Source organism: Eublepharis macularius, chromosome 12 (assembly GCF_028583425.1).
Source record: "Eublepharis macularius isolate TG4126 chromosome 12, MPM_Emac_v1.0, whole genome shotgun sequence".
Lineage (NCBI taxonomy): Eukaryota > Metazoa > Chordata > Lepidosauria > Squamata > Eublepharidae > Eublepharis > Eublepharis macularius.
This window is the reverse complement of record NC_072801.1, coordinates 61,063,767-61,085,459: the sequence shown is the minus strand read 5'-3', so window position 1 is coordinate 61,085,459 and position 21,693 is coordinate 61,063,767. Positions and strand designations below refer to the sequence as shown.

General features: G+C 48.7%; 2 protein-coding genes across 2 annotated transcripts in view; one reads left to right on the top strand and one right to left on the bottom strand.

Moving 5' to 3' along the window:
- Nucleotides 1-270: 270 nt before the first annotated feature.
- On the bottom strand, nucleotides 271-1,009 carry LOC129338639 (60S ribosomal protein L9). The gene has a single exon (XM_054993023.1). The coding sequence runs from the start codon at nucleotides 980-982 to the stop codon at nucleotides 404-406; it is 579 nt and encodes a 192-aa protein (XP_054848998.1). The 5' UTR covers nucleotides 983-1,009; the 3' UTR covers nucleotides 271-403.
- Nucleotides 1,010-2,508: 1,499 nt separating this feature from the next.
- The window catches only part of LOC129339527 (immunoglobulin superfamily member 1-like), a 31,017-nt gene continuing 11,832 nt past the window's right edge, over nucleotides 2,509-21,693 (top strand). Inside the window, exons 1-3 of the mRNA XM_054994109.1 lie at nucleotides 2,509-2,652; nucleotides 3,859-3,894; nucleotides 7,019-7,305. Coding sequence (XP_054850084.1) covers nucleotides 2,621-2,652; nucleotides 3,859-3,894; nucleotides 7,019-7,305 — 355 coding nt within the window. The 5' untranslated portion in view covers nucleotides 2,509-2,620. The remainder of the gene's footprint in view (nucleotides 2,653-3,858; nucleotides 3,895-7,018; nucleotides 7,306-21,693) is intronic.

The window sequence follows — 21,693 nt, the reverse complement described above, 5'->3', positions numbered from 1 at the left end:
CAAATAGATGTTGCACTGCCCTTCACTTCCAACACAAGGAAAATAGCTGTTCGTTTAATTCCACAGAAAAATAATAGTAAGGAATCACACACACTCGACAAACACACACACAGAGAAAGAGAGCGAGGGAAATACTTTCCAGACTTTGTATATTTTCTGCCATACCTTTGTGCATGTAGGTGTGGTTATCTATTCTGCAGAACGTTTTTCCTGTGGTCCAAACTCGAAAGCTGCTGGTCTCTCTCTCACACACATGCTCATTCACAGACATTCTTTTTTTTTTTTTTAAAGATTATGAAAGTTTTATTGTTCTCTACCAACAGAGACATTTTATACAGCAGACTCTGAATCTGGATTGGAGGTGTTCAGTCCTGGGGGGTCATTTCAGAATCTATTGAATATTTTATTCATCTGCCTGTTGTACTGTTCCCTTCTCAGACACATAGATACCATCCAAGAATTTTCTGATATCTTTGTTTTTGACTGTAGTTGCCTGCTGGATCAGGGCAGCAGAATTAGATACCAATTCAATGTCATTTCCTTCAAGGATCAGTTCATCCTTCTGGGCTTGAGATACTGTACAATTGACACCCGGCCGCATGCGCACCCGCCGAATGTACTTCTCCCCAAGAAAGTTGCGGATTTCCACAAGCGAGCCATTCTCCTGAATGACCACATTGATGGGGAAGTGAGCATACACAGACCTCATCTTGTAACGAAAGCCCAGTGTGACGCCCTTGATCATGTTCTGCACATGACTGCAAATGGTGCGAACTGTGGCCAACTCCTTTCTGTTACCCCACCATTTGTCAACACGCAGCTTCTTGCGCTTCTTTCCCAAGAGAGAGAGCTCTACGTTGATGTGGTTGAAGTCTCTTCGCAGCTTTCCTCTGGGGCCCTTCACAATAACAGTCCGGCCCTTCAGGCGAATGTCGACTTTGTCAGGGATGTCCACCGTCTGGTTGCTGAGAATGGTCTTCATTTTTAACCCGCTCGCTCACAGACAGGCGAAAAGCATTCACAGACATTCTTGTTGCTTCTCTTTGTAAGCTCCATTTCTCTAAGCACTGGTGTGGGTACTTGAAAAGAACCACCAGAATCAACTGCTTTCCAGCTGCACCCAATGAGTCGAAAGTTCTGGCTAAAAAACCCCCAAAACTAACAGAGGACTAGTCAGGCAGTAGGAATGGTGGACAATCTTCCCCACCCCAGCTTTAGTTTTTGAAAGATTCAGAATAGGGCAGGACAACATGAGGTTTTGGCATGGGGGAGAAATACTCCCCACAATGGTTTCTCTCTGTGAGCTCCTTACCATTTTGAGAGACAAGATGCAAAATAGGTTATATCTTTTTTTTGCTGATACAGCCAATGGATATTAGTGGTGTGAAAAGATCTGATACCACCTTGTTCAATACATTTGACTCTTTGGACAGGACTATATCAAGAAAAACACACAAATGGAATCTACAGTGGCTGTATATATAAAAACTCTAGAACTCTCATCAGAAAAACTCACCTGTCCCCTTCTGTTGCCATTTTCTACCAGTGGGAAACTCCTCTGTTTGTTTGTTTCATCCGACATTCCCTCAGTGATCTCTATTTCCTACTTGGTTTAAATTGTCATTTTTATGTATGCATATGCATATTTTATTGTATAACAAGTGTATTTTAACTTAGTTTTAATTGTCGAAGGCTTTCATGGTCGGAGAACGATGGTTGTTGTGGGTTTTCCGGGCTGTATTGCCATGGTCTTGGCACTGTAGTTCCTGACGTTTCGCCAGCAGCTGTGGCTGGCATCTTCAGAGGTGTAGCACCAAAAGACAGAGATCTCTCAGTGTCACAGTGTGGAGAAGATGTTGGCAGGTCATTTATATCTACTCAGGAAAGTGGGTTTGGGCTGAGTCATCCTGTAGGAGTTTCCCAGGGTGTGGAATGCTAATGGAGGGAGGCGTCACTGTATCCTGAGGAGGTTCTTTTGCATATGGATTGGTGCTTGATATGCTAATCTTCTCTGCAGGGCTATTGTGGGATGTGGAGTATTTCGTTAGCCTGGTGTTTTGCAGGGCTGGAAGCCATGCTGTATTCATCCATTAGTTTTAATTCAACCATTAGTTTTACTTGTTTAGATGATGTATGTTTGTTTGGTTTTAATGGTTTTTAAGACGTGTTTCCATTATGTATGTTTTTAATCTGTTAATGGCCTTGGTGGCCCTGATGAGGGCAAAAGGGCGGGGTCTAAATGTTGTAAATAAAATAAATATATGTGGGATTGGGGCGTGGGAAATCCTATCATTCAAACCCACATTTTTATTATCTATTATTTCCCTAGTAGAAATCAATCATGCATTATATCTTAATAGAGTTGCTTGATGTTTGAATTTGATTCAGGATTATGGCTGACTTAGTATGTGAACTGGTATCTGATCACAGGAGATGTTTCCTACAGATTGAAGAGCTGTCGAGAGGCTCAGAATCTAGGCTGGGCTGGCCAGTGGTGTCTTTGAGAGCTTCCGGTGCACTCCGATGTAATCTGGAGGGCTCACAGAAAACATTGCATCAAGTAGAGCTGAAGACAGCCAGTGGTGGTGGAATAGGTTCTTCGGGATCCCAACATTGCCCCATGATGTCTACCTTCTCCATCTTCTTGCTTTGGTGAGAATTATCAAACCTAAGGAGAGCTTACAAGTGGGAACAGGAGGGAAAGGGGTTGCGGCAGTGGGAGAGAATGATGCATAGAGAGATAGATGCTAAGTCTGAAGCCTGCCAGGAAATCAAACTATTTGTCCTGGAATCTAAGACACATGGACATATAATTCCGATCTCTTACTAGTTGTTGGTCGGAAGAGCCATCAAATTTCAGCAGACTTGTGATGATGACCCGACAGGGTTTTCAAGGCAAGAGACAAACATACATGATTTGACATTGCCTGCCTCTGCATAGCAGCCCTGGACTTCCTTGGAGGTCTCTCATCCAAGTACTAATCAGGCCTGACCCTGCCTAGTTTCTGAGATCTGATGATATCAGGCTAGCCTGGTCCATCCAGGTCAGCACACTTACTAGTTTAGGAAGTGGAAATATGTTTAATTGATAGACTTTTGCTGAATGTGTACATGAATTGTTTGTTGGATAGTTTTATAATGGAGAAATTAGTTAATCAAAAAGGACAAGACATGTAAAAGAAAGTAAAGAGTATCATATAGAGTACAAGTCAAATTGATTGATTTATAATAAATGTATGCAATGTTTATAGAAGTATTTGAAGTTATGCATAAAGAGGGACAAATTGTTTGTCCCATTTTGAAGTACTTAGAAAGAGTAAGATAGAGTACAGAATACCAAAATGATTATTATTATTATTATTGAAAAAGATAAGTTAAGATTGTCATACTTTTACCCATTTGGGAAGGAAATTAGAGATAGCACTATGTTACTATAGATAAGCTTAGAAGAGTTTGAAAGTATATTATAATAAGTACAATAAGTTTGAAATGAGTAGAGGGAGAATAGACAAGGGGTTGGAAAACTGTTGGAAGTCAACAAAAGGGGGGGAAAGGGAGGGGGTTAGAATTGGAAAATTTAAGGGAATGTGATTGTAATAAATTCTATATGTGTCTAATCCAATAAAAATTTTTATAAAAAAAAAAAAAGGAAGTGGAAATATGAACAGTCAGTGAATTCTTTTTGTTTTACTTCTTGTGAACCGAGACTCCAGCAATTGAAACAAGTTCCAGAGCTGTATTTTGATGATGCCTGGACTGTATGTCTGTCCATGAGGAGGATAAAGAAATGGACATTGTGGTTTGGCTGGGATTTCATTGTTGGTGCCTCTTCATTAATGCCTTTTTTCCCCTTTGCAGGCTTGTTGGTAGCTCAGAAGAAAGAAAATGGGAAAGGTAGGAAAATATTGAAACTTAGTGGGAATGTTATTCCAGTGGCTTTGACATATGGAATGTTTAAACCGGCCTGTCACAAGGAACAGCTTTGTCCTATGTGACTTCTCACAGTTTCCATGTGTTGTTTCACACAACCCTTCTCATGTGCTGTGATATGGGTTCCTCAATACCTAGTGCTTATTAATGCCCCAGTGAAATGTTTAGCTTGAATGCTTTGCACCAAAGGCCAATTGGCTGTTAGCAGCCTTAGATGTGTTTCACTACATTTGTGAAAAAGCTGATGGGAGCTCTAGCTGCATGGCAAAAAAATCAGGCTAGCATTTTTATGGATGTCAACTATTATCAGAGTTGAAGGGAGAACATGAATGGATGTGCATATAGATCATTCCATTAAGCAGCTGAACTTGGTTGATCGATGCAATCTTTCAATGAACTGGATATCATCAAAATTTCCACAATTTAATTATTCCCTTTTTTTGTCCTAAATCTATTGATCATCAGCTTCATCAGGTACTCCTGAGTGCTAGAATTTTGGGAGAAGCAGAAGAAGTTCTGTTTATCCACTCTTTTCACCCCATGCATCATTTTGTAGACCTCTGTCATGTTCTCCCTTAGTCATCTTTTTTTAAAATTGAAAAGTCCTGGACACTTTAGCCTATTCTCACAAGAAAGGTAACCAAACCTCTTAATAATCTTGGTTGCCCTCTTCTGCAGTCTTTCCAACTGTGCAGTATCCTTTTTGACATACGGCAGCCAGGAGGTAGGTAGGTAGGTAGTAGTTTACTGCAATTAGCCATTGGCTGTAGCAAATTTACAATTATCAAAATATACAGTTGATAACAACTCCATAAGCTCTAAGAGCTTCAGAACCACAGCAAATAATCTTGGTTGCCCTCTTCTGTACTTTTCACAGCTGTGCAGTATCCTTTTTGACATATGGCAGCTAGAATCATACACAATATTCTAAATCAGTATTTCAAATGAGGCCACACCATACAGGGGGCATTACAGTACTGGTCAGATTGTTTTTAATTCCTTTCCTAATAAGCCCCAGCATGGAGTTTGCCTTTTCCAATGCTGCTGCAACACTGCATAAAAACTTTCATTGACTGTCATCTACAATTCCAAAATGTCTTTTCCTCTCATTCTTAACGAGTTCAGATGCCTTCAGCATATATTTACAGATAGTGTTTTCCAGGGCTTTTTTTCTGTGGAAAGTGGTGGGGGAACTCTCACCCAGGTCAGCTCCCAGCAGGAGATGGTGCCCCTGTCACTAAATGTGCACATGCAAAATGCGCTCCCAGAACAATGCGCACTGCACGGCTGCCCCTCAGGAGCAAACCCACGATTCGGGCCCGTGCACACGCTTGCCCCTTACCTGGCAGCTGCGTACAGCGTGTCTGCCTGTCAGGATCGATCACACAATTTGGGCCTGCATGCATGCTTGCCCCTTACATGGCAGCTGAGCCCTCGACCATGGGCCTGGCCGGCTGTCTCCCCAGGCAGCCTGGAACACTGAACGGGCTGGTGTGCATGGTCCCCACCAGGACCCAGCCCGGCTGTGATAGTGCCCAGCTGTGAGGGCCACGGAGCTGTTGAGCATGGCCCCTGCCGTGTCTGGCTGGCTTCCCACCCCTTGCTTCCCAGGGAGGCTGCAAGGAGGGCGTGCATGGCCCCGAGCCGAGCCGTGGCTCCTGGCCTGGCCAGCTGCAGGGCTGGGCATGCCAGCTCAGTTGATCCAGCCAGAAGGGCTGCCAGGCGGGGAAAGGGATTCTTTAACTTTTAACCCCTCTGGCTTCAGCTGGAGCACAGGTACTTCTCCCCCCTCTTTCCCTCCTCCTCCAGCTTCCCTGGCTTCAGCTGGAAGGAGGGGACTTTCCCGCAGGCCAACTGAAGCAAGCTGTGGAGGGGTTGCAAAGGGCCCCTTTCCCCGTGGCTTGCAAGCCTCTGGGAAAGGGGCTGTTTAACTTTTAAACCCCACAGATTCAGCAGGCTAGCGGGGAAGTCTTGGACTGCATTGGAGGAAACAGAATCAGGTGGGCAGGGCCACTGACACTGATGACTTTGGAGAGGTGCCAGAATGCCTTTCTACTGTGTTCGTGCTGAAAAAAATCCCTGACTGTAGGCTCCTTTGACTTGCCAATTTGCATTTCTTTAAGGTGTGAGAAACTGTCAAGATTTGCATTTCAATGAATGGAGGTGGAGGTGGGGGGAAGTGGGATACTTTTAGTAGTTGAGGAGGAATGGATATTGAACATGTGAATGTACTCAAGGGGAACAAATTAAAGTGTGACTGTGTGAGCAAATGCATGGAATGTTGGAGGGAGGACACGTGAAGAGGTTCACTTGAGTGTCCCTAGGTACTTAGTAACATGTAAAGAGACTGTGTGTCAGGGAGACAGTTAAGAACCATTCCTGACATTCCGTTCTCTAGGTTTAGGGAATGCTTTGAAGAAGGAACAAAGAGGCTGCAATACCAAGAACATTTGCCTGGGAGTAAAAGTCAGTGAACAAAATGTAACTTACTCCTGAGTAGACCTGATTAGAGTTACTCCCTTAGTATTGTGATCTCCCCTAGCAGTCTGAAGTTGAATAGGCCACAAGAAAGTTTACCACTTTCACTGCTGTTTCTCTGAACCAGAACTGTGAATGAGCTGTAAAACAGGAAGTCCTGTGTTCAAATCCTGCCTCTGCCATGGACTTAGCAGAAGGTTTTAGGCAAACCTCTTTTTTCCATTTTTAATATGAGGTTAATAACATTTGTCTTCTTTATATAGTTGTTTGGTGAATTACTATGGCGACATATGGATGGGATATATAAATTCTAAATTAGTATAAAATGTAATAAATTAGTAGGTCAGATATTGCCAGCTAGCCATATCTTAGCTGTCCTGAGGAGGGTAGAAATGTATGAACTAATAGTTTAGTTAGTCAGAAAATCTTCCTTCAAAAGGAAAATTAACATGAATGATATTTTGACAAAAATGTGAGGAATGTGGAAGGTTCTGTTGATTGTGGTTTGCTTTAATCAGTTCATACCCGGCTAAGAGTTGGGATCTTTTTTGTACTTTCTGTCCTCACATATACAGTACATGATTTTGTTCTGTTTTCCTTCTTAATTCAGTGAGAGATTTCTCAATGTCTTCATCTTTGTGAGACCTCTTAGCTGGGGACTATCAGTGGGACAAGAGGCCTCTATCAGCTGCAGGAGTAATTATCCTGGGTTTTTCTATGTGACAAAAGATGGATGGACTTGGAAGCATCGTGGAATACTCAGTGCAAGATATGCTGAGTTTCTCATCTCGTATATGAACAGAGAGGACACAGGGGTATACACCTGTTGTTGCCGCTTCTATAACAATTACCAAGATGAGACCAGATGCAGTGAATCTGTGGAGCTTCTGATAACAGGTGAGAGGTTGATATTAGAGTGCTGTTCAGAGTATCCAAGAAGCATAATAGGCAGCTGGTGGTCTATCACCAGGAGAGAAAACAGCCCTATCCAGGGCTTTTTTTCAGCTGGAACACGGTGGAATGGAGTTCCGGAACCTCTTGAAAATGGTCACATGGCTGGTGGCCCCGCCCCCTGATCTCCAGACAGAGGGGAGTTTAGATTGGCCTCCGTGCCGCAGCGGCACAGAGGGTAATCTAAACTCCCCTCTGTCTGGAGATCAGGGGGCGGGGCTACCAGCCATGTGACCATTTTCTCCGAGGGCAACCCACTGAGTTCCACCACCTCTTTTCCCAGAAAAAAAAGCCCTGGCCCTATCCCTCGTCCATCTTGCCTCCCTATCGATGAAAAAATAAAAAGTTTTGCCCCTGCCTGGCTGACAATCGCCAGAGGGTTTTTTAATTTCATATTTTCATATCAATATACTATTTTAACAGTTCATGTAACAGGATCTGTGAATTCCCAGCTTTCATCTATTTAAAAAAGCCTTTAGCACCTTCTCCTATGGAGATATAATTAGTAGTGTGCAGTGAAAAAAAATTCATTTCAGTTTCGAATCTGGCATTTCAGAACGAACTCTGCTTCACTGTGAGTTTGTTCCAGGTAGCTGTTGCAGGTTCAGAGCTAATTCATTTGTTTTTCATGATCATGAGTTTCAGCCTGTTCTCTGTGCACAAGTTGGCTGCACATGCACACACGCACACTATTCTTTTCAAGGGGGGTTAGGGGAACAGTCCTCTGTTTGCACTTAACCAAAGCCCTCATTAACCTTACCAAGCATTAGTCCCCCTCCTAGTCTAAAAACACATCAATTAATTCAGTTTTTCCTCAAGCACAAAACACACACAACAATGTACCTGAGAAGACAAGTGTTGGTGGGTGAGCACACACTGGTGGGAAAGTGGTGGTGAGCTGGCATTCAAGCAGGAGAGCACTCTTGACTAGTGCAGTGCAGCAACATAAAAGAAATCCTGCCTTATGCAGCACTCCTTTAATAATTGTTTGTTATTTCTAACATGAGCCTTTGTGGCAGCCCAGGACTCAGAGGCTGGAGGAGACTGCTCCATCCTAAAACCTGCAAATGCCTGCTCACGTTGTTTGGTTGCTTGCTGGCTGGCTTTTCCTTGCATTGTGCATAAAAGTGCTCAGAAAGGGATTGGTGATGCCAGTGATGCTGTGCTGTCTGCTGCCCCCCTCCTTGGGGCAAAGCAAGCCTTTTGCGGATTAATCCCAATGTGTATGAGCCACTGCCATTGCCTGTTAAGTGCTGAAGAAAAAATGCACTCATGTGCAATGCGCATATTTCCCTTCCCACCAATGGAGTTAGACTATGCTATGGCTCAGAGCCAAACTACAAGTGACGTCTTACACAGGTTGGACACTAGTCGGCTTCCCTCAAGTTTTGATGGGAAATGTAGGCGCCCTGGTTTTACAGCTTGGCTCTTCATTACAGCTGCAAGACCAGGATGCCTACATTTCCCATCAAAACTTGAGGGAAGCCGACTAGTGTCCAACGTGTGTCAGGCGTCACTTGTAGTTTGGCTCTCAGTCTCTCCCCTTGGGATTCAATTGCTTGGTTGCCATTAAGGCAAACATTTACAGATGCTGCCGCCACCGCTGCTGGCCCGGTGGCTGCCTGTCTGTACTGCTGCTGCACAGTAAAAACCAAACTAACTGACCTAAAAACCGAAGTAAACAATTTTTTTTACAGTGGTGGTGGTGGAGTAGTTACAGCTTCATTTCTTGAATTTGTTTCACTGTTCCAGAAGCCGCTTTAATGAACCAAACCAGCAATTACTGGGTGTATTTCCTCCTCATTTGTTTAGTTTTACACACCTCTAATAATTCGTACATTGATACAAAAGCTTTTATTGCATATAGCCAAAGGCCATTACTGTCACACATGCACACACATGAAATTTAAAATGTGAAACTTGAATGACATAATTAAAAATCCAAATCTAAACAAAACTCATCCGGTACCCTTCAGATACAACTTTTGCTAGTCTCAGGTTAGCAATATCTTTACACATAACAACAACAACAACATTCGATTTACATACCGCCCTTCAGGACAACTTAACTGAACTACAATGTTCAGTTTCCACCCAAAGGGTGGAATTAGGTTAATGCGAGTAACCAGATTGGTTAGGATGGGTGCTGTCAGATAGGCTTTCAGCATATCTGCCATGCATCATGCACCATTTTGCTTCTGTGCCTCTGAGTACGTGCAGAGTACAGCCAGAGTTCTGTGGTCTTGTTGCTAACTGCATATCTTCCAGGCAAGGTGTTTTGGTTACGAGTCCCAGCCGAAGCCTGAGAATGTGACCTTGGAGTTACTACAGAGACTGAACTGCGCTCCTCTTCTTCTCTCTCCCTTCTTCCCAGGCCATGCGCACCAAAACTCCTAACTGCCTCTCCATCCTACTGGGGCGGGGGAGGAGACACTGACCTATAACTGATCTTACTTTCCCATCTTTAGGCATTCCGGTCAATTCCCTTGTTACGGCATCTTGATACTGGTATTTACTCTAATAAACATTTTTAACTCGTACACTGTGATGCAGTAAAGTGTTTGGGAGAAGTACCTGGCAAGACCTGACAGGTGCCCACCAATCAGGAAAGAATCTAAACATCTCAGGAGGGATCATGTCCTCACCAAGAGACTTGCTAGAAGAGAGAGAGGAAATAAGACCCATTGTCTCATTCACCATGACAGGAGGCCATTGTAGTAAGAGGGACAGATCTGGGGGTGATGTTGGCTTCACTGCCTCATTCCCCAGGATGAAAGGGGCCCGAATACATGGCTGTAATGAGCATGCCACTCTTTTGCAGAGATCTGAGCTTCCAGCAGGGGGAGGGGGTGGATCTACCTAGACCAAAGGAAAAAACAGGGTTTCTCACCTGTAACTGTTGATCGTCGAGTCTCTTCTGTGCAGACACACATTGGGACTGCGCAGGCGCAGGCCAGCCGCGGAAAAGATTTTTCTAGCTTTTAGAGATGTGAAGGGGACGTTCGGATCCACCGCGCATGCGTGTCGGTGTTCCCGCCAATTTTGAATGCATATATATCCGAACGTCCCCGGCATTCCCTCAGTTCACCTGAGCCGCCGGAGAAACTAAGTTAACGAAACACTCACAGCGGGGCAGGCGGGAGGGAATGTGTGTCTGCACAGAAGAGACTCGACGATCAACAGTTACAGGTGAGAAACCCTGTTTATCGTCTTCGTCCTTCTGTGCAGCCCCACATTGGGAGAGTAACTAGCATCTCACCAATGGGGGCGGGTGTGAGTGTCTACTTGAACAAGGACTGCAGGACAGCTGTGCCAACAGCCGAGTCACGTCGTGCATGCACGTCCACAGAGTAATGCCGGATGAAAGTGTCTGCAGAGGACCATGTCGCAGCTTGGCAGACGTCCTGGAGCGGCACCCCTCGCAGGAAGGCAGCAGCAGCTTGCGCTCGAGTGGAATGAGCGGTAACCAACAAGGGACACTGGACTCCAGCATGCTGATAGCAAAGTTTAATCGTAGACACAATCCAGCGAGAGATGGACTGGGCAGAAGCAGGTGAGCCCTTGCGAGGGCCAGAGTAACACACAAACAGGACAGGAGATTTCCTGAAACATTTGGTGCGGTGCAAATAAAACAATAAAGCACGCTTTACATCCAATGTGTGTAGAGCTCGTTCCCCTGGGGATGAGGGTGTTGGAAAAAAGGAAGGGAGGAACACCTTTTGCTGTAGGTGAAATCTTGAGACTACCTTGGGCAGAAACTCCATGCTAGTGTGGAGCATGACAGTACCAGGGAAAAACTGCAGGAAGGGAGGGTCACACCGCAGGGCAGACAGCTCCCCAACACGCCTAGAGGACGTGATTGCCACCAGGAAAGCCACCTTCTGAGTGAGCAAAGGTAGGGGACAAGAAGATAGAGGCTCAAAGGGCTGGAGCATCAGTTGGGAGAGAACCAGGGAGAGACTCCATTGTGGAATGGGATGAGCCCTAGGAGGGAAGGTCTTGAACAGGCCCTTCAGGAACTGCTTGGAAAGCCAGTGAGTAAAAACTGTCTTCCCATCAATCTGCTCATGGAAGGCAGAGATTGCAGCCATGTGGACCTTAACACTGGAAAACGCAAGGCCCTGGGAGCAGAGTTCCAGGAGGTAGTCCAGGATGACAGGAAGCGGGCAATTAAAGGGAGAAACCCCCTTCAGGGCCAACCACCGGGAAAAACGTGACCACTTCCTCTGATAGGACAACCTGGTGGACGGTTTCCGGGCATTCAAGATCACCCCAAGCACTCCAGAAGAGAGGCTCACTCCCGGTTGCCCAGAAGCCAGGCAGTCAGATTCAGTACAGCCACATCGTGATGCCACACCCCGTCCCTGGTTAAGAGGTCCGGGGCGTGAGGCAGGGGGAGGCATCGCCCCTGGGACAGGGAAAGTAAAAGGGGGAACCAATCCTGGCGAGGCCACCGAGGGGCAACGAGGATACAGTGGGTTCGGAAGGCCCTGATCCTGGAAAGAACCTTGTACAGGAGCGGGAAGGGCGGGAAGGCATAAAAGAGCCCTGGGGACCAAGGTATTTGGAAGGCATTCCCTAGGGAGTGGCGGCCAATGCCGGCCCGGGAGCAGAACAGCGGGGCCTGTTTGTTGCGGGCAGTGGCGAAGAGGTCGACCAAAGGCGTGCCCCATGTGCGGAAAACCTGGTCGAGGTAAACCCTGTTTAGGGACCACTCGTGCTGAGGCAGAAACACCCTGCTCAGTGCATCCGCTGAGGTGTTGAGATCCCCGGCAATGTGCACGGCTCTGGGAAGGACGTTGTTGACCATGGCCCAATTCCATAGAGTCGTTGCCTCCTTGCAGAGCTTGAGCGAGACCGTTCCTCCCTGCTTGTTGAGGTAGTAGCAGGCCGTGGTATTGTCCGACAGGACCTGAACCCTCCTGTTCCGAATGGCATCTGCAAAAGAAGCGAGGGAGTAACGGATCGCCCTAAGCTCAAGAAGGTTGATATGCATGGATGCCTCAGATGGGGACCAGATGCCCTGAGCCGAAAGCTGTCCACAGCGCCCTCCCCATCCCAAGTTGGAGGCATCGGTATAAACTGTGACCTCAGCTAGGAAGGGGCCGAAAGGACAACCTTCAGACAGGTTTCCAGGGACAGTCCACCAGGCCAGAGAGCGCAGCACCACCCTGGGGATGGAAAACCTCTGGTGCTGACCCATGGTGAGGGGGTTGTACCTCCGGACAAACCAGTTTTGCAGAGGCCTCATACGCAGGCGTGCAAAGAAAACCACCCCTGTGGAGGAGGCCATAAGGCCCAACAGTGTCTGAATCAAAAGGGCCGTCTGGTACCGGCAATGCATAAAATGCCGGGCTAAAGCGGAAAGCCTGGCCAACCGGTCTGGGGGCAGGTAGGCTCTGCCCAGCAGGGAATCGAAATGGACCCCAATAAACCTAATGGCCATGCCCGGGGCCAGGATAGACTTATCCCCATTAACCACCAAGCCCAACCTAGCCAGCACGGACAAAGTGAGGGCAATATGGGCCTGGAGAGAGTCAGGCGAGGGTCCCACCAGGAGCCAGTCATCCAGGTACGGGTAGATAAAGCAACCCTGGGACCGCAGGTATGCCACTACGGTGGCCATGCACTTCGTGAATACCCTGGGCGCAGAGGCCAGCCCAAAGGGCAATACGGTATATTCATACACAGAATTCCCATACACAAACCGCAGGTATTTCCTGTGGCCCTCAAATATAGAAATGTGGAAGTAGGCATCCTTCAAGTCTAGAATGGCTAGCCAGACGCCCACCTCCAGGAGCTCCATGACCCGTGCCAGGGTTAGCATTCGAAACTTTTCAACCTTCAAATAACCGTTGAGGCCTCTAAGGTCTAAGATGGGCCGGGAACCTCCACCCTTTTTATCCACAAGGAAGTATCTGGAGTAAAATCCCCATGGGGAAGTAGAGACATTGACCACCCGGACAGTGTCAGGTCCAGTGTGTGTTTAAACTGTACTGACTCCATTTTCTAATGCTTCTAGTATCTAAGTGCTTTCCCCACAGGTGCACCAGTTCCCAGGCAGCTTTCCCACCGGAGGAGACTGTTTTGTCTAACACCGTTCCACCAAGCATTGGCCTTGAAGGAGAGCAGCTTCCCAAGACTGAAAGATGTTGTTTTGAGAACTGTGGGGGGAGGCTGATGCAGATGGGAACTGTTACTCTGTACCTCATGCTTTGCCCTTCATTGGTAACAATGACTGTGTACCATCCTGAGTCTTCTATTCAGGACAGTGGACTATAATGGACCTTTTCTGCAGTAAAGTTTCCTTATTCAATCAATGGACTCTTGTTTGCTTTTGAAAGGGAACCTGTAGGAAGAGCCTTATCTAGCCACAGGCTGACATTTTGTTACCAATCATGCCTGAGTCGGGCCCAGCGGAATCCAAGGTAGTCCCGGACAGGGATCCTTTGTTTGATCCGTATGCGTCCCCCGACAGTCAAACAGCGCAACCCCAAGAATCTCAGGAACCGGTGCCAGCCGGGACCGGAGCTTCGACTTCTACCCCACCTCTCATCGACCTCGGCAGTGAGGGGACAAGGCCGTCGGCTGCCGCTCTCCCCTTGATCTCGTTACCCACCCTGTCGGAGTGGGGAGCCAGACCCCGAGAAACGCGAGAGCGCCGGGCCGGTGGACTACACCCAAGAGTTTCGATGGACGGGCGCCGAAGCCTAGAGACTGTCCCTGAGCTGGATAGCAGCCAACCGTGGCTGTTTTGGAACAGGACGACCGAACAGACGGACGGGAACACATCCCGCCGCGGCGCCCTGAGTTGGGATTATTCGGAACTTGCCCCATGGAAAGAGCCAACGGAAGTTCCTGAACAAAGTTGGGTGCAGATGCAAAGTCGCACCCATGCTGTAGATTCCGGCATCTCGGCAGTGACGGGTCTAGCCAAAGGAATTCTAGCAGCGAGATCGCGAGTCGATCAAGGAGACCCTCCGCCTTGGGGGCCGTTTTCCCCGGTGAGTGCAACCGAGGGAGGTTCCGTGATGGGGCAACCGGGTCCAAGCCGAATGCAACAGTTGGAAGCTAGGCTGATCGATATGGAGGAAAGTTTGGCTCATGCCATTCACCTAATCTCTGCGATGGGGGCAGGAGAGAGACTATCACCTGAAGAAATGGCTGTACAAATAGCCACCCTCCAAAGCGTTATGTCCTATCCAGTGGAGGACGCCCCGCAGCAGCCGCTGCCTTCGGGAGAGGAGGAATCCTACCCTGGAGAACCGGGAGAACCGCCCGCGGAACTCCCTAGATTAGACGAAATTCCGCCTAGCGGGGATACTCCAGCTGAGGTACCTGGAGAGACTCCAACGGAACCCCCTAAATCGGACGGGGATCCACCTCCCGAGGAGACTCCAGCTGAGGTGCCTAGAGAAGGGGAAGAAGGGCCAACCCGTCCAACCGAGACGACGGTGATACCCCCTCCCGTTTCTCCAATAACGGTTCGGCCGGATCAGACGGAAGAGCCTCCGGCTCCTCCTGGGGAGGAATTGCCGCAACAACCGCTAGAAGTGGTCCCCATTCAGCAAACCCCAAGGGAAGGTCTACCGGCACCACAAGACCAGCCTCTGCTTCCCAGAGTCACGACGCCGGGAGGGGCAAGCCCGCGCGGCCCACCACCCATCAGGCCTTCGCCGCTGCGGCCCCTTCCGCTTCGACCGCAACTAACCCCTTTGCAGCAACCGATACGTTTGCCACCTGATCAACCCGTATTACCACCTCCGAACCAACCGGTGGGGCCTACACCACTACGACCCCACCAACCTGCCCCTCAGCGGCCGGTCATTACTCAACCGCACCGGCCACCTCCACCTCAACCGCTACTGCCGGCACCTCCAGTATTGCCACCACCAGCCCGACCAAGGTTGCAGCAGCCTGCCTGACCACGGCTACAGCCACCGGCCCAGCCGAGGCCACCACCGCCAGCCCAGCCGAGGCCACCACCGCCAGCTCAGCCGGTGATGCCGCCGCCAGTGCAACCAGCACCGCTACCACAACCGGGTCCCCAACCACTTCCCCTCGTACCTCAAGTGCCATTGATGCTTCCGACGGACTTCTACCCAGCACCGGCTCCGAGACAAGACCTCCCGATGGGCTGGGTGAAACTGGAAGCTACTTTTGATGGGGATCCCTCCAAACTGGGATTTTTCCTAGTGCAAGTAGTGCAATTCTTCAACCGGTGGGGACACCTCTTCGGCAGCGAGGCCAGTCAAATTGAGCATCTTGGCTCCCGCTTACAAGGCAAAGCAGCGGACTGGTATGTAGGTCTATACAATATCGGGGCCCCTGAACTCAATACTCTCCAGGGGTTGGTGGACGCTATTCGAGCACAATACGAAGACCCCTTAGAGGAAACCAGGGCCCGAACAGAATTGCAAGCCATTAAACAAGGCAGCATGTCGGCAAGGGACTATACTACGAAATTCCGACAATTAGCTGCCAAATGCCCTAGGTGTGAGGAGTCCACCAAAATCATCCTGTTCAAGCAAGGGCTAAACCCGAGACTTCTGGACAGAGCCCTTATGCAGGACAATCCTCCTACATTGTTAGGTTGGATCCAACTTGCATGCGAAGTCGAAAATCGCATTTTGGAAGTCCGTTTGGTTGAACAACAACAACAAACGGGACAAAGAAGACCCTTGACTTTACAGAAGGGAGGACGGGGAGCTGGATACGCCACTCGTGGAGCGAGAGATGCTAGATGGCAACAAGGGCTGTGTTTGCAATGCGGACAAGCCGGTCACTTTGCAGCACAATGCCCCTACCGGCCTGTGCAAAGACCTCCGCTTCAACTACGGCGTCCAACCCTTGCTCCATTTCCTACTCTCCAACGCCCGATTCCCGCTCCACGAGCGAACAGAGGCCGCGGCGCTTCCCAAAGGCCCGCCTCAGAAAGGGGGCTGGAAGCGGAAGAAGTTATGGAATACGACCCCGCTTCCCCAAACGCAGAGGTAAATCCAGAAAGCCCCCAGTCGGGAAACGAGATGGATCTGTCGTAAAAGGGCCCAAACGACAGATCCACCCCAAGCCCGTCCCTGCGCGGAACCGGCCACCTGGGTCCATCTTATTCATGCCAGTGACTTTACTTAACCCGGAGAGGAAGATGCACATCCGAGTGCAAGCCCTCATCGACTCGGGCTGCTCAAGAGACATCATCGCCCCAGCCCTAGTCAACGGACTAGTCCTACCAACTCGTGAATTGCAAAATCCAGTAATTTTTGAACAAATGGATGGCACCAATATGAACCCTGTTACCACCGAAACCACTCCAGTAATCACCGGCATGGGCCAACACTGGGAGAAAAGGTCTTTTGTCATCAGCTCCACTGCCAAATACCCGTTAATTCTAGGCAGCAAGTGGCTATGTGATCACAATCCCTACATAAATTGGGCAGAAGGATGCGTCACTTTCAGTCACGCCAACTGTAAAAACCATCGCTGGAACCAAAACTGGGGTAGTGATCCAACTCACACCGAGAAGGCTCTTCTCACCCAAGAAGAAATAAACCAAATACCCGAACCGTACTGGCCCTTTCTGAATGCTTTCTCCGAAGAAGAAGCTGATACTTTACCCCCGCACCGACGAACTGACTGTGCGGTGGAAATTGTACCTGGAGCCTCACTGCCCAAAGGACGACTCTATCCCATGAGTCTCCATGAACGAGAGGAGCTCCGAAAATTCATCGACACCAATCTTCAAAGAGGGTTCATCCGCCCAGCCAATAGCCCCCATGCCGCTCCGGTACTCTTCGTGAAGAAGAAAGATGGGGGACTTCGGCTGTGCACGGACTTTAGAGGACTTAATGCTGTGTCCACCAACAACGCCTATCCCATCCCGCTCATCCGAGACCTTCTCAACGTCGTGGCCCAAGGTAAGATCTTTACAAAATTAGACTTAAAAGATGCTTACTTCCACGTCCGTATCAAGGCAGGGGATGAGTGGAAAACCGCATTTAATACACCCCTCGGACAGTATGAATACTTAGTTATGCCCTTTGGATTGGCGGGAGCCCCGTCTGTATTCATGTCCATGATAAATGAAGTTCTACACGAGTTCCTTTATAAAGGGGTAGTGGTGTACCTTGATGATGTATTAATCTATTCGAACACAGAGGAGGAACACATTCAAATGGTGCAAAAAGTCCTGGCCACTTTGATGAATAATAAACTACCCATCAAGTTGTCCAAATGTGAATTCCACAAAACTGAACTCACTTACCTTGGGTACTGTATCTCCCAAGAGGGTTTAAAAATGGATCCAGCCAAGATACAAGCGATCCAAGAATGGCAAACTCCCACCACCCGCAAAGAACTGCAGTCGTTCCTGGGTTTTGCCAACTTCTATAGAGACTTTATAGCAAACTTTGCCCAGATCACGCTCCCCTTAACCGAATTGTTAAAGACTAAAAATAAAGGGGACCAGGCTAAAAAACCCTCCTCCAAAATATAATGGACATCCGATTGCCAAACTGCTTTCGAATGCCTGAAAGAGCAATTTGTAACAGAACCCATCCTCTGCCACCCCAACGAGAATTACCCTTTCATAGTACAAGTCGACGCCAGCGATGCGGCGATAGGAGGGGTATTATTGCAGAAGGGGGAGGATGGGAAATTACGGCCTTGTGCATTCCTGTCAAGGAAATTTTCAGAAGCAGAAAGGAATTGGAATGTGTGGGAGAAGGAAGCTTTTGCAGTAAAAGCAGCCCTCACTAACTGGAGACATTGGCTGGAGGGGGCGCGATATCCCTTCGAGGTCTGGACAGATCATAAAAATCTGGAGGCCCTTCGAAGCCCTCGCAGACTGAATGCCAAACAATTACGATGGGCAGAATTCTTTTCCAAATTCAATTTCACTTTAAATTACCTCCCGGGCAAGACTAACTTTCTTGCAGACGCCCTATCGCGCATGCCCCAACACAAGAGCAAACGGGAGGAGACTGTAGACACGGTCTTCTCACCTACGCAATTGGGAGGCGTGGTGACTACCCGCAGCCGCGCAAGCCAACCCCTCCCGCATAACCAGGAGTGGAAATCGAAACTTAAAGCTGAGGTGGAAAAGGAGGGGGATAAAGCACCTAAAAGTAAACTGGCTCAATCCCCACAGGGGGATTGGCTAGCTGGAAGCAAATTTTACGTCCCGGACAGCCTCCAACGAGAGGTATTACAGCGATGTCACGATGCCCCCACTGCTGGTCATTATGGGTATCTGAAAACGTTGCATCTAATACAACGGCAATTCTGGTGGCCGGGCATGCGCAAAGACATTTCCCAATACGTTAGCTCCTACAACCATTGGAAACGCCTAACAGACCGTGGGAAATAATATCTATGGACTTTATCACTGATTTACCTCTTTCGAAAGGACATAATTGCATTTTAGTCGTGGTAGATCTGTTCTCCAAACAAGCTCATTTTATTCCATGTACTGCTATACCCACCGCTCGGAAACTAGCGGATTTATTCTTAAAACACATCGTAAAATTACATTCTTTTCCGTCCAAGGTGATTTCGGATCGAGGCGGACAGTTCGTTGCCAAATTCTGGCGGGAGCTTTTGCGAATGTTGAATATTGAGCAAGGAATCAGCTCAAGCCACCACCCACAAACCGACGGACAATCCGAAAAAACTAATCAGATTTTAGAGCAATTCCTTCGTTGCTACATTAATTTCCAACAAGATAATTGGGTGGACCTTCTTCCTTTAGCTGAATTCTCATACAACAACAGTGTGCATGCTTCCACTGGGGAGGCCCCTTTCAAAATTGTATATGGAGCTCACTTCAATCCCTTCCCGTTGGACACTCCCCCTCTCCATTCCTCTAGTTCGCCTGATGTATCTTCATGGTGGGGGGAGGCCACGCAGCAATGGACTCTTATTAAAAGACACCTCGAAAAAGCCAAACTGGATTACAAAAAGTACGCAGATCGCCATCGTGCGGCCGAATGGGATTTGCAACCTGGAGATCATGTTTATATTTCCACCAAAAACCTGAAATTAGCTCAGACAAGCCGCAAACTAGCGTTAAAGTTCCTTGGACCTTTCCCTGTGCGCAAAGTAATCAATAAAGTGACTGTTGCTATAAATTTACCCAAGAACTTGCGCCATGTTCATGATACATTTCATGTCAGTCTCCTCAAAAGAGCTCCCACCGACAACAAGTGGCACATCAAAGCTCCACCCATTCCAACTTTGATAGACGACCAAATACACTATGAAGTGCAACAAATTTTGGACTCTAAATTCAAACGGAATCAGCTTTTTTACCTCATTAGGTGGAAGGACTTTGATTCTGGATACGATGAGTGGGTGAACTCTGTACATGTTCATGCTCCTAGATTAACCAAAGCTTTCCATACTCATTACCCATATAAACCAGGGGGGGATCTATTTTAAGGGGGGCAGAATGTCAGGTCCAGTGTGTGTTTAAACTGTACTGACTCCATTTTCTAATGCTTCTAGTATCTAAGTGCTTTCCCCACAGGTGCACCAGTTCCCAGGCAGCTTTCCCACCGGAGGAGACTGTTTTGTCTAACACCGTTCCACCAAGCATTGGCCTTGAAGGAGAGCAGCTTCCCAAGACTGAAAGATGTTGTTTTGAGAACTGTGGGGGGAGGCTGATGCAGATGGGAACTGTTACTCTGTACCTCATGCTTTGCCCTTCATTGGTAACAATGACTGTGTACCATCCTGAGTCTTCTATTCAGGACAGTGGACTATAATGGACCTTTTCTGCAGTAAAGTTTCCTTATTCAATCAATGGACTCTTGTTTGCTTTTGAAAGGGAACCTGTAGGAAGAGCCTTATCTAGCCACAGGCTGACAGACAGCACCTTTGTTAACCAACTCCATAACATTATTGTGTAACACAACATCACAACATGTAGAACAACGGGGAGGGAGAGAGAGAGGAGGTGCATCTGTAAACATTAACTTGTAACCATGGGCCACAATGGACAGGACCCAAGTGTCAGAAGTAACACGTTGCCAACAGGGCAAAAAAGGCCGAAGCCTGTCCAGAAACTGGGCAGCAGAGGAAGTGTCCTCGGAGGCCAACAGGGGAGCGTTCAGGCTTAGTCAGAAGACCGAGGGCTTCTGCACCGAGGTCGAAGGCTTGGGTGAAGAGGGCTGTTGCCTGCCCTTGGACCGGCTGGAGCGCCTGGAAGAGTGACGCTGCTGGGCTGAATAGGATCGGTGACCGTAGGACTGGCCCGAGAAGAAGCGCCCTTGACGCTGCTGGTAAGGCTGGTAAGGGGTCTGGTAGGATCGGAACCGACCATAACGATACCTCGGACCCGACGACTGAGCTGAGGGGGCGACTCCGAGGGACTTGGCCGTCTGCTGATTCTTTTTCATCAGGGAGAGGGACTCATCCGTCTTCTCCGAGAAGAGCTGGGGCCCCTCGAATGGGAAATCCTCCACTTTCGCCTTCTTCTCTGGCGGCAGGGCAGTGGACCGGAGCCAGGCGTGTCGACGCAGGACCACCGAAGTCGCCATCGAGCGCGCCGCGGAATCGGCAGCATCCTTGCCCGCTGTCATCTGCTGTTTTGACAGCCGTATGGCCTCTGCCTGAAGGGCCTTCACCAAGTGGCGGCGATCCTCGGGGAGATCGGAAAGGTAAGAGGACAGCCGTTTCCAGAGGAACAGATTGTAGGACCCCATTATGGCCTGGAAGTTGGCAATACGGAATCCCAAAGACGCGGACGAGTAGACTTTCCTGCCCATGCCATCCAGCTTTCTGCCTTCTCGGTCCGCCGGGGCCGACGAGGAACCGGAACGGAACTGAGCCTGACCCTCCTCAGCCACGATGGACGAGGGTTTCGGATGACTGAAGAGGTACGGGCAATCATCCTGTTTTAAACGGTAGTACCTCTCTACCTTCTTTGCCGTCGCGGACACGGACGCCGGTGTTTGCCAGAGCGCGAGAGCGCTGTCAACAAAATCCTCCACAGGGGGAAACGCCACCGACGCGGGGGACCCGGAATACAGTGCCTCCAGCAGCTTACTCTTGGGCTTGGAGGTCGTGGAGGAGACGTCTATCTCCAGCGCGGCGGCCATCCGCATCATTTGCTCGGAGAACAGCCTGTAGTCGTCATTCGGGGACGATGAACGGGGCCCACCCACGGTGTCATCCGGGGAAGGATCAGAGGCCGCGTCCGAAGAGCACTCTGACGGGGACGCCAGACCTTCCTCATCCTCGGAATCTGAAAACTCCGGCGAGGTTTGCGTCGGAACCGAAGACCGGTGAGCGGTCGGGACCGACGGACAAGCCGCAGGAACCGACGGTCGCAGAGGC